Raw genomic sequence first — 13,251 nt, 5'->3', positions numbered from 1 at the left:
CTGTTGTACACGTGCCATAGGTTCGCCATCACGAGTATAGGGTTTCCTGCTTGAGCAGAGAGTTGGACAAGATCAGCAAGGTCCCTTCCAACCCTATTATTCATTCCCCCCCTCAAAAAACTCTCCAGCAGGAAATTCTGAGTAAAATTCTCAAATGCAATCTGGATCTCAACATATAAATATTAAAGCAGTAGTTCCCAATCTTTCCAGCATGGCGGATTGATGGGGGGAGGGGGTGATTCTGGCCCAACGGCAGGTATGTGCATGTGCCTGCCACTTGCACAAATGGGAGTTTTTTGTGTGCCTGCACATATGTGAACACCCACCATTCACACAAGTGGAGCTTCACGCACACACTCGCCCAGTGTTTGCATGGTCTGGTTTGGAACAAGTCATGGTACTGTGCTAAGCAAGGATTGGAAAATATCCTTTAAGAATGTTTATGTTCATCATGCATAAGCATTATTTCATATAGTTACTGGCTTTAGTCGTATCTAGAACATTAGAAGTTTATTCTAGGATCTTGTAATTTAAAACAAGGCACCTACATTATTGAATAAAGTGCATCGTGATTGGATTAAAGAGTTGAAATACTATAGAATGTCTAGTCAATCTACAAACTTCTAAAATAATGATTCAGGTTATGTATTTTTTGTTTTATTGAATGAAAAGCAGCTACTTTGCCTTTAGATGTCTGAAAGCTCTCTTCAAATAGTCAAAAACATGTTTTACCCTTAAGAGCATTCAAGAAGGGAGTGCTCAAGAACAGATTTTGCCTGTTGATAGTCATGTGCAATCTCCCACAGGTGATGACAAAATATTTCTGTTTAATATCTATCCCAAAGAGGCAACACCAAGCTAAATACACCCAATATGAAGATGTCTGATTTGATAGAATAACATATTTTATGATTTCATCCCTTAAACAATAAAAAACCCTTGTACATTATACTCTCACATTATTATCTACATGCATAATCAGAAGCACGTTGTATTTCATTGGAAACTAAGTCTGAGATTCATCTCCCATTAACATATGTTGAGGACAAATTATTTGACAATTTTGGAAACAAAAGGGAAAAATTCAGAACATATATTGCTTTTTGGTATGCTTAGATATTTGACAAGAAGGCAACCTCTGTTCATGTTGAATTAATAATTTGTAATACAGTACAATTTAAGTGCTTTTGAATTGCATGAGATCAAATGCTAAAAAGAGTTAAAAATTTAGAATGTTGGTCAATTTCAGCTTGGAATATTTTTTTAAAAGCTTGTAGATTTTATAATTGGAAACATAATCAGAAGGATGGCTGCATGTAACTTCCTAATTAAGAAATGGTAACACTAAGACCTGCACAACTGCTTGAGAGTGTCATGCATAGTAAGAAGAGACAAGTTTCCCCAAATGTTCCTGTTCAGTTCTTTAATGCTTCAGCATAGCACTGAAGTCTACCCAGATACTTGACAAGCTATTTTATTTTATAAAAGCTGTAATTTTGTACTTGTTTTCAAAAAGTGAGGACTTTTGCAGAATTAGGCAAAGGTAAACACAAGCAAGGGACTTCCACTCTCCATACAGAAAAAATTTCGGAGGGATTACTTGACACGGGTTTAGACTAACAAAAAAGGATTATCTGCACTTTGTGTTCCTTAGATCTCAGGATTATTAACTGTTTTTAAAGCCTGTTTTTCCCCTGCTTTCTAGTTCTACAACACTTTTACTACAGAATTGTGATTATTATTATTATTATTATTATTATTATTATTATTATTATTATTATTTCTTCTTCTAAAGAAGATGGTTTGGTTGAACCAGTGTTTCTTGCTTCTATAAGTATAATTATACATACCGATTTCCAGAGTTGGCTCACAGCAGCAGAAAGGGAAGAAGCAATTCTGTGATGACTGCCCTCCCCCAAATACATTTTTGCAGAGACAGACTCAGCAAAAGCAGCCCCTTTTGCCTCCACAGGATGAAATGCCTTCTGTGGAGAGAAACATTGTGTTCACAGTTAAATCCAAATTTTTGGTTTTAAGCAGCTGGTTCACACACTGTGCTGAGCCATAATATGGCTTATGTAGTTTTGGCTTAGCATGATGTATGAATCCAGGCATTATAATATATAATTCATGTTTAAGGCTTATCAAAGTGTGAAGCAAACTATGGTTTGTTCTTAAGGCATAAAAATGTCTTACCTAAGATCTAAACCTGCCGATGCACAGTAGTTAAAATGGCACTTTTATTTTGCTTTCATTAGCAGTTTGTACTATGCAATCAAAAATAGCCTGACACTATTTAGTTATTTCGAACTAATTTTGAAAGCATTTACTATAAGCCCAAAAGCACTTTGGAGTCTGTCAAAAGGGCTTATATGTAGCCCAATGAATAGTAATGCATTGCAGACACTAATGAAACTCTTTCAAAAAGTGTGCGAGGCAGTGTTAACTGTGGAAGTCCAGCAAATAGCAGGATTATCTGCACAGACATTCATATACATAAAATCTACAATCTTGAAACATTATCAAAAAGTGGTCCATGTAGTTTTTAGCACTCTTTTTCCATAGCCAGAAAGTGAGGAGACTACGTTGCAACTACCAGTATTCAAATAAGCTCTTTGCTTCCCCAGTTCTTTTGCTTCAGAACCACCATCAAATAAGAGTGGCATGGGGATAGAGGGAACTACCTATACAACTTCTCAGCCCAAGGGGGGGGGGGGGAAACCAACCCAACCATCATGGCTTTTGATAGAGCTGGGGGGATGGGGAGGAAGGATGTGAAGAAAGCAGCATTGAATGGTTGCAATGCAAGCTCTGCTTCTTTTTCTATGTGCATCCTGAGGCTCCAGCCCTACAAGAAATGGGCTGGCCTTGCTTCACAATGGCTGAAATGCTGATACAACTTTGACAAGAATCTGGGAATTTCTGCCTCTTGATCTGATCTCTAGAGAGGAATCCTCAGCCGCATAATTCCACTATCAAGCAGAAAGCATATTCTTCAAGGAAAAAAAAAACTGAAGGGGATTCTTCAGATTTCAGTGTGTTCAAAATTAGTTTAATAGAACTAACCAAGCAGCAGACTCTCATATTTATCCTCCAACAAGGCATCCATTTTTCATTGAAACAGGAGAACTATGTACTTTGGCACATTATTCTACAGTGGCAACCTACTGTTGTTACAATAATTTTAAATAAACATTTTAGTGTTTCTAATCACATTAACAGATATTAAATTATAATTTCCCAATGCATGAAAATGGTGACTACCACTGTTAATTAACATATATTTTAAAAACTAGGCTTAAGAACTTTGTAGTGTTCTAAACTGTACTGAGGAAAAGCCATTTAGAATAAAGTGCAGGAAAATAACACCTATTAATAAAAGCCCAGTTCAATAGCTCCTAAATCTGACCTGAGTGTTTTCAGAAATAACATTTTCTACAAGAATTTAAATCATGTCCATACCAAAAATATTACATTCAAAAAGTTACATCAAGGGTGATTTAAACAGAAAGTAAACAAAACTGCATATTCAAGATAGTTTAATATGTATTTTCTGAATTAGAAATATCACTTTCTTAAATGATTAAAATTACTAGTGTAATGATTTCCCCAATCACTGAATTACATTATTTACATATATAATACAGATTGACTGTAGTTGAAACATTATTAAAATAAAATGTTTGATACAAAGGATTTGTTTCTTTATAACATAACTTTAGAGGATGCCCAAACACCCATTTAAAAATTAATTATCTACTAGCATTACGCTATTTAAGTGCAAACAATCTTTTTAGAAAAACCTATGATTGTAGCATCCATCTTCCTGAATTAACATTTGTGAAGCCAGAAAGTAATGACTTTAATTTCCCATGAGAGCTTTTCAGGTTAACCATCTTCAATTTTAAAAAGCAGTGCAAAGAAAAAAAAAACTCAACAATAATATTCTAATTTATAACACCATTAAACTTACTTGGATTTAAGAAACATTTTATTTTACACGTGTAGATGTGTGTGAATGTAGGTATGTGATTAAATTACACTTTGAAATATAAAGCAATTGTGATTTTTAATTGTAGCACCAAAGGAAGCATTTTTAAGCAAAATTCTTCCTTAGGTGAGCAGCCTCAAAGTATTAGATGTAAAAATATAACTCATTACAGAATTATTTTGTAAAACACTATGTGATTCACATAACACTCTGCCTTTTAAGAATTTGTGATGCTCTCTGGCTGAACAGCAGCTTCTGGTTCCATTGTCATTACTTCTTGTTCTGTGTTCAAAGGTTTCCTAGGAGGAGTGTGATGGCTATACTACAGTTCCACTTGGAGAATTGGCCTGGTTTTGGGATGGCAAAACACCCTGCAAACAAAGCAGTTTACATTAATCCAGCAAGAGAATGCAACATTTACTTTGCTAAACACTTATGTTTGCAGATTTTTCTTGCAGAATATTTGCATACTCAATTTATAATTTTAGTTCATATTATTCAAAAATGTTAGTGAATAACTCTACTTGGATATAACAAAACAAGTTCCAAGATTTAGGACATGAAAAGAAGATCAAGGCAATAACAAGTTGCAGTCTGGAATGACAAGCAATAAGTCTTACAGTATCATGAAAACTACTGAAAGTTTTCCCAAACTGGCTTCAGAAATATTCTCATACATCTCACAGGAAACTCTTAAAATAGAGATTTCATGCTATATCAGATGTTGAGTTTATCAGAATCATAGAACACTTGGGTTTCTTTATGCAGAAAATGTGATAAAACTGAACAGTTTCTGTTATGGACTTATAATATTAAGAAAAGGAAATGAACTACAAATGTGTCTGCATTATGAGCCCTTTGCTGGGAAAAATTAGTTATTTGCTGATGTAATTCGCCTTTCAGATTATTTATACTCCTTGCAGTTTAGTTTGTACCCATAAAATACAATTACTCATAAGCATTTTTTACCGGACTAAGATTTCTTAATAAATGGGTTTCCAATCTGATGCCTGAAATAGCAATTTGAAGATTCTCAGCCAATTTATGTACTCTTTGGACAGAAACAGATGCTTCAATCTATTTAATTTTTTTGTTAGATGAGGAAGGTAAACATTTCTGGCTTTGTCTGTCCACCTGACAGATGTTCTGTTTTTCTTCAGCAGATATGTAATTCATTCAGACATTACATGGAAAATCTCAAGTATATGAGCCATTTTAGTGAAGAATGTCCCTCCATGAATGAAACATAATGAGCAACTCTGCCCCAAATTTGATGTGAACTGTAGTTGGAGTCCACTAATTTTTAAGCAACTATTGTGTCATATTTTCCTCTAACATTTGATTTTGTCTTTAGTTTATGGCTTAATAAGCCATAGTTTTTGTGATCAGAAACTGATTCTTGAAGTTGACAACAGGGGTTTAAAAATATGAGCAAGAGATTAATTTTTGATATGCGCACAAGTCTCTGACATTTCACAATTCTGAAAACCAATGGTAGTCAACCTGGTCCCTACCGCCCACTAGTGGGCGTTCCAGCTTTCATGATGGGTGGTAGGGGTTTGCTGTAACTCTGCTTTATAAATTTTATAAAGTAAAGTTACTTCCCTACTTTATAAATCACCATTACTGTGGAACTGGGTGAGCAGTTAGAAAGTTTTACTACTAACAGAGATACAAAAGTGGGCGGTAGGTATAAAAAGGTTGACTATCCCTGCTGTAAACAGTATAACATCAATAAAAGCTTTAAATGTTTGGGGATGGTGGGTAGGAATCCCTCATAATTCAGTTGTCAATGCCCCAACACTGGAAGTCTTTAAGAAGATATTGGATAGCCATTTGTCTGAAATGGTATAGGGTTTCCTGCCTAGGCAGGGGGTTGGACTAGAAGACCTCCAAGGTCCCCTCCAACTCTGCTACTGTATTGTATAATGTAAAATACAGATTTCCAGATATTTTTCTTAGATTGTATCACACAGCTACAGTTGGTCAGATTCAAGTTTAAAGTCTACTTCTAATATAGAATTAATTACATCTTTGGAATCTACAGGAGCTCTTTCTTAATTTCTCCCAATAATGATAAAATGCTAAGAAACAAGCATGTTTGTGAACCCCGAAAGTTCTACAATGAACATTTGCCCTAAACAAGGTAAGCCAATAGAATCATACACTAAAGATCTAGCACCTATTTTTAGCTAAGATGCTCTTTCTGGTGGAAGCCAGCAAAAAAAATAAAACTGATTTAGAGCACTCTATATGTTTTAGGGACAGAAATAAATAATTATTCTGCTAAGCATTCTTTGTAATATACAATATTACTTTGCCTGACACATTAGAAATTCAGCATGAAACTGTAGTGTCAACACACTACTAATATTTAAACTCGGGGAAAGGTGTCAGTAAGAATGAACCTACTTTTTTTAAAAAAAAGTATATCATTCAATAGAAGAAATGAAAAATAAGCAAATGTGAAATCAGATCTCTGTTAATATGCTAAGTACTTTAATGACAGCAACTTCTCCATCCTCCCTATCTAAAGTAAAATCAGTGCTAACAGACAATTCAGTATTGTGACAAATAGACATTACTATGCAATTAAGAAATTTCTCTCCAAATTTCCTAATCTCAGATATAATAATAATGTAATTGAATTATTTCTTTATTTTCTCAAATAAGACATGATTAATATCTACCAAGAGCAACTTAACATTCTACCTCTCATTTGTGGTGTATTTTAAGTTACTTAAAACTATTATTTCAGGACTTTAATAAGTATGCAGGATCCTTATTATTCTAAACCGCATATACTCATGAAGTAGTAGAAATAACTTACAAGTAGCAAAATCATAATTCCACAATCTTTCTGCAAATAACTTCCTAGTTTTCTTTTTGCTAGTTTTAAATTTTCTAAACATATTTCTGCAAATGCTGTGCAAATGCCTACAATTTTTTGTGGTTGTTTGCCTAGATTTTTTTAAAGTCTTATATTTTGTTAGAGTATAAGACTTTTTATTGTAAAGCATGTTTAAAAACAATTTAAAAGATCATTAAGAAGTTCCAAACAAGCCAGAGGAAATCTTAGTTTCATTCAGCTGAAAACACAGATCCATGAAAATTGAAAAATATTTGAACATCAATTTTAGAGTTGTTGTTTCAAACGTATTATTCACCATTCAGCTATCAACAGATGTTAATAACCTCCTTGTTTAGTGACTGCAATTTGTTCTTTAAATTAGAAACCAAATGGTTGTTAAATAAACCACTTATTTGACAATGAAGATGCTGCAACAATTGTAGGATGCTGCCATTTCATTTAAATAAAGTTCTCTTGTGCAGCAATGCCAGCATTACTCAGATTCTGGCATTTTCAGGCATAAAAATTTGGTTATAACTGGTCAGAAAACAACTTTTTAAAAGAAATTACTACGAACACTACCATTTGTAAAAAATTGCTAGATGAAGCAGCACTAAACAAGGAATGATTGTAACCTCAAAGAAAACTGAAACAGAAATAGCATTCTGGATACTCATAATTTATAACAGCAATCCTGATAAGAAGTTCCAACTATCTCTATTTAGAATTAAACTCAACATCAAAGATTCAATCTCCTTATAAACATTTCTATTCTGAGAATATGAATTAGTCTTCAAAGGTGTACACAGAACTTGAATAAAGCACTGGAGCTGGCAATTATAAGGATGAAATTAAAAACATTTTGAATTAACTATACTTTTACTGATTTTGCCTTCTGATTCCGGTAAAATAACTACCATGAAAGATTAAACAAATCCCACTCACTAGAGTATCCTTTCCTCTAGCTTACTGAAAAAGGACCAACAATACAGAAATGTGAATCACATTCACCTTGGTAACTACTTCAGCTAAAGTTAGCTTAATTTTTTATTTTCAGCTGAGCATTTCCTGGTGCACATAGGTAGGCTGTAAGTGAGCATACAGTGGGCTGGAATGCTTAAAATACAGATCAGAAATGAATTTAGTATTTACTGTTCATGATAAATACACTAAAATGTTTTTGAGCTCCTTACCAGAGGGAACATAAATAAATAATTTTCATTAATACAACTTTATCTTGTTAAATGACTTCATTTTTATGCACGGCAGAGGGAAAGTAAGATTTTTTTTTATCTGTGAAAGGGAAGGGAACATTCTCTTGAGGGTGGAACTAATTTTAAGAGATAGTATCTATATTTTCATATATATTTCTTTATCAAAGCACTTTTCATAAGTTATCTTCATAAAAAGAATGTTACAATTCAACAGTATTTTTTAAATCAAGCATATTTTTTTTAAAACCAAGTATATGTTGATTGATTAACAAATAAAAGCATGCATGCAGTGTCATGAATAAATCAAGTAATTAACTTGGTCAAATAAATATTCCAGTTGAAGCAGCAAGATTTAGGCAAAAGATTATGCAAATAAGGTGGGTCGTTCTCTACACACAAATAAGAATATAGATGAAGTCTGACAATATATAAGAACAAAAGAACAAGATTAATTTGCTCTAAAATTAGGTGATTCAAAGGAGGCATTGCCAAAAAGATGATAGCCTCAGTCTCCAGGCAGAAGAGCAGAGCAACACCCATTCCTGGATCCTCTTCCCTTCCCCCTATGGAGAACATCAGGTTCTGGTTAAAAATTTCACTCCTAAAAGTAATTAACTGCATGTCTTTAATTCATAAGTCAGGTAACTGTTGGGTCACTTTTAAAAGAAGGTCTAATCCCATATGACTAGACCTGTGTTTTATAATATTACGGCAAGCACACTTATATGGTAAATACAATTTATCTCTACACACAGGGTATCACCACAGAGCATTTAATTTAGGACAATGCAGCACACTCCCAGGGGGCAATCACCGTATTTACAAAGTGTACATTTTCCCCCATTGCTTGTCACCTCTGAAAGCTCTATGGCTTTCTTAATTTTCAAATTTTCAAATAGACCAATCTATTTTAATATTAATCTAAATAATCTTCATAAACCATCTCTATGGCCTTATATATGAAAGATATCATTAGAATCTAAGCACAAGATAAATTGTACTATTGTGACAAGCTAAAACAACATCTTATCAAGTGTTAGCGTTCTATGTCAGCAGGAAGAAATTGTTTTATTCACCTGTGACTTTTAAATAGTGCCTAGTAGCATTTATACTGTAACACAATAGTGAAGAGAATTACGTACTCCCCACAAATAAATTATTAGTAAAGTGAATGTGTTAGATGAAAATTTGGGGGGAGGGATGTGCTTTGGAACTTCATTTTGAAAATACCACCTTGAAAACACACCTTATTTTCCAAAATGATTAAACCAATCCAACTAAAGCTAAAATTGGTCAGCAACATCTAGCAATGTCAGCAATCTATTTGAAAATTGATATATACTTAGGATTCTGCCAAATTAAGTTTTGGACTGCCTGTTTATGCACCTAGTTCTGATAAGCAATTCATGGTGTTTAACTAACACAGTTGATAAATAAAAGAGCTCCTATAGAATCCAGAAGATAGCATTTTGTTTTCATTTCAATAGCTCTTTAGAAGATTTAGATAACCTTCTTCACCCCATGGTTCTGTCATTCAAACTGGAAAAACCAATGTATCAGGTGCACCTTCAATTAATAATAACTGAACAGGATATACTTATATTAATATGATAAAAAAACTCAAACCAACATTTGAGATGGGTATGAAATACTCAAGAGATTGTATCATTCATTTAGGCTCATTTATAAAAACCGCAGTTACAGAAGCAGCAGTTACAGTGGCCAGTTTTTCAGAAAGCCGCCTGTTGCATTTAGTGAAGTATCAGCTGTGGCAAAACAACATTGCAACTTCAGGCATGAGAAGCACTACTGACAGTTAACTATATTTTACAATTCAGTCTCATTTTTTATTTAATGTCAGTATACAGAGGACAACCCCGGTAAGTTGTAACGTCAAGTATTTAGTAGGGTTCTTCAGCTGAAACAGTGACATAAATGCTAAAAAATAAGCAGTATGAAACAAACATGATTTTTAAAAATTATAAATATATGAACAATACTTATTAAAGCTTCATTATTATTGCAACAGTCAATTTAGTTTAACAATTTATGTTAGAAAGGCTCTTATGAAATTTATTTAAATTGCCAAGAAATCAGATGGACGTTTATAAAGAAAATACATATGAATTTACTGTTGATTTTCACTATATCATTACAATTTTGTACAGTATAACCTAACGTGTCAGTCTTAACAAATTCATGTATACAGATTTCATAAATGCAGGGAAAAATCTTGCTTTTAAACTTTATACAAGTTATGTGACAATAAATTAGCTGGTTTTCTTTCTTTCAACATAATGCAGGCCAGCAGTTTTTCTTTAGTAGCTTTAAAGTGATGGAAGGGAAACATACATGGTCTGTTCAAGTACATTACTTAGTTCCAAAAAAAAATCAAGCATTTCTGAAATGTTTTAGCATGACTCTTTTCTTTCTAATTTGGATAACCACATGGAGACAATTACTCTTTTTTGGCTTCACAGAAGGAATTGGCTAATTTTTGACTGGGTATCGTTAACTCATATTAATTCATCCCAATAAATATGTTTAAGAACTTTTCAAGGAATCCCCAGATCCTGTTTAAATCATTAAATCTAGCATTACGCCAATCATAGCTAGCACTTTCCACAGCATTTTATATTTCCATTCAATAAAACCATTTTGACAATGAAATGCAAATGCATTTTATCACACTCCAATATAGCATCACAAAATATCTGTACAATATTTTAGCACAGAACTAAGTTAAATGATGATGCTGTACTACAGTTGCTGCTTATTGGAAAATGTTCTACAATTTAGATCTAATTTTTTTTCTTGTACAATATGGTTCAAATAAATGTTATAAATTTAATGTGGATTTTATTATACAAATTGGTAACACATTTACTTTGCCAGGGTATATGCTGCCAGTTCATTCAATTCAACCTTTATGGTTAGTCAAATCATACTAAGAATATGCAAAGATAAATAGCTGCAAGTTTCCTGAAAATTACAACTATGGTAAGTTAATAATCACGTTGGATAAAATCTGTCAATGAAAGCAATACCTGATAGAAATCTAGGTGTGACTAGCACCACAAAAGAAATCCAAGAACTTTCTTGCTGTCTCTGCCAGACTAACAAGCAAGGAATTGGTCAAAAGATTCATGAGCAACTTAACTTTCTTAGCGATGCAACAATTTTTTTTACAAAGCATTACTGAGAAACTTTCATGCCAGTAGACTAGGCAATTTTCCCATAAATCAGCAGAGTTCTAAAATGTTGCTTTTATATGCAACATAACTTTACTGTGTGTTTTTATTGAACACAATATGTTACATTTTAACATGTATCTAAACTGTATTTTGAAAAAGAAAGGACAGGAAGGAAGCTCATAACATGCGAATGCAGAGTAAGAAAACTTAAGGCTGTAGTGTAAATCTTCTTACTCCAATCTGACAGTGTTTCTTTCTAACCTATGGGTTCCTGATACTGAAACCATAATTAGATATTTCAGCCAAGGCAGAGAGCAGCTAGACCAAAGCAGTTTATTCTAATGAAGAAATATTCTAACCTGTTCTTCTGCTATCTTTGCTGCACCACTCTGGCAAAGGGGGATTGGTGGGAGAGGCAGAAAAGGCTGGCTCAGTAGCAATGAGGATTCAAACTGCAAAATTTGTTGAGTCTTTTCCCTCAACCTGGAGGTTTGTGACCCTTTTATCCAACTGAAATTTTCTGACAAAGGCAGAAAACAAGTTTAGCAGCAGAAAATGGATGAGTGGAAACTATATGCTAGGACAGCGATGGCGAACTTTTTTTGGCTCGCGTGCCATAGGGGGTGCACGCATGAGAGGCGCTCCCCCCATTGTTGCATGCTTTTTTCGCCCTCCCAAGGCTCCAGAGGCTTTATAGGAGTCTGGGGAGGGCAAAAACAGCCTCCCCCCCCCAAGGCCCACCGGAGGCTTCAGGGACCTTTAAGAGGCTTCCCTGAGGCCTCTGAAGGGCAAGAAATGACCCTCCAAGCAAACTGGAAGTCACTTCTGGTTTGCTCGGAGGGTCAATTTAAGCCCTCCGGAGGCTTCAGGAGCTTAAACTGACCCTGCGAGCAAACCGGAAGTCCATTCCCAAACTTCCTGTTTGCCCATGAGGCCGTTTTTTGCACTCTGGAGGTTTCAGGGAAGCTCCTGAAGCCTCCGGAGGGCCTCGAGGGGGTGGGGGAGGCTCTTTTCACCCTTCCCAGGCTCCTATAAAGCCCCTAGAGCAGTGATCCCCAACCCCCGGTCCGCGGACCGGTGCCGGGCCGTGGAGTACCTGGCACCGGGCCGCGCAGCGGCCGGGGGCCATGATCGCTGCAGCGGCCGGGGGCCATGATCCCTGCTGCCTCTTCACCCACACGCGCAGCCTGAGATCAACCCCGGGACTCGAACCTGAGAGCCGCCTCTCCGGTCCAAACCCCACACCCACCCCGGCCGCCCGCCCGGCCGCCTTGGTAGCCCGTGGAGACGGAGCGCGTTCGGTTCGCCGCTACCTGGGGGCGCCGTCCCCATGACATCACCGCGGAGTCCTTGCCTCCTTCCCTGGCGAGGCTTTCTCCCCGCCAGCCAATCAGAGGCCAGTCCCCGGGCAAGCGGGGACAAGTTGCTGGCCGGCCGAAGCAGAAGCGGGAGATTGGAGGGAGGGGAGAGAGAGAGAGAGAGAGAGAGCGAGCGCTGGGCGGGTGGCAGCGCGTTCCACAGCGGACTAGGCGCGCTGCGGGCTGCCAACCCCCCCCCACACACACACGTACACACACTGCCTCTCTGGCAATTGGCTGCCCAGGAAGGGAGCGGGGAGCTTTCAGATAGGAACGTGATGGGGTTTGTTTTCTTCCCCCACTCCTGAGCCCCCCCCTTTTTTTGCTTGCCTTCTGGGGTCTCCGCCGTGGAGCAGCCGAGGTCAGATGGGGAGGTGGAGAGAGAGAGAGAGAGAGAGAGAGATGGGCGGGTGGCAGCTGTCTGTGAAACATCTTCCCCTCCCCACCTCCTGGGCAGCCAATTGCCAGAGAGGCACGGTGGGGGTGGTGGGGGTGGAAGGAAATAAAAAGAGAAGTTGCCCTTTCATTTTGCAATCTCTCTCTACGACCTTGTTTCATTCTCTTCCCTTTTGTTTCGTCCTCATTTCTCAATCTCAGCAACTTTAACACTTTTGGACTTCAACTCCCCAAATTGCCCAGCCAG

At 36.5% G+C, this 13,251-nt stretch overlaps 1 protein-coding gene across 3 annotated transcripts in view; it reads right to left on the bottom strand.

The window, feature by feature from the left end:
• Positions 1 to 13,251, bottom strand: part of WDR20 (WD repeat domain 20) — a 67,689-nt gene that overhangs the window by 9,512 nt on the left and 44,926 nt on the right. For 2 of the 3 annotated variants that reach the window (XM_032234500.1, XM_032234505.1), the window contains exon 4: positions 1,851 to 1,985. In XM_032234500.1, coding sequence (XP_032090391.1) covers positions 1,851 to 1,985 — 135 coding nt within the window. The other variant, XM_032234512.1, reaches the window with a different exon arrangement.

This window comes from Thamnophis elegans, chromosome 1, assembly GCF_009769535.1.
Source record: "Thamnophis elegans isolate rThaEle1 chromosome 1, rThaEle1.pri, whole genome shotgun sequence".
NCBI lineage: Eukaryota > Metazoa > Chordata > Lepidosauria > Squamata > Colubridae > Thamnophis > Thamnophis elegans.
The sequence above is the reverse complement of the archived record's forward strand: the minus strand, read 5'-3'. Positions and strand labels throughout refer to the sequence as shown.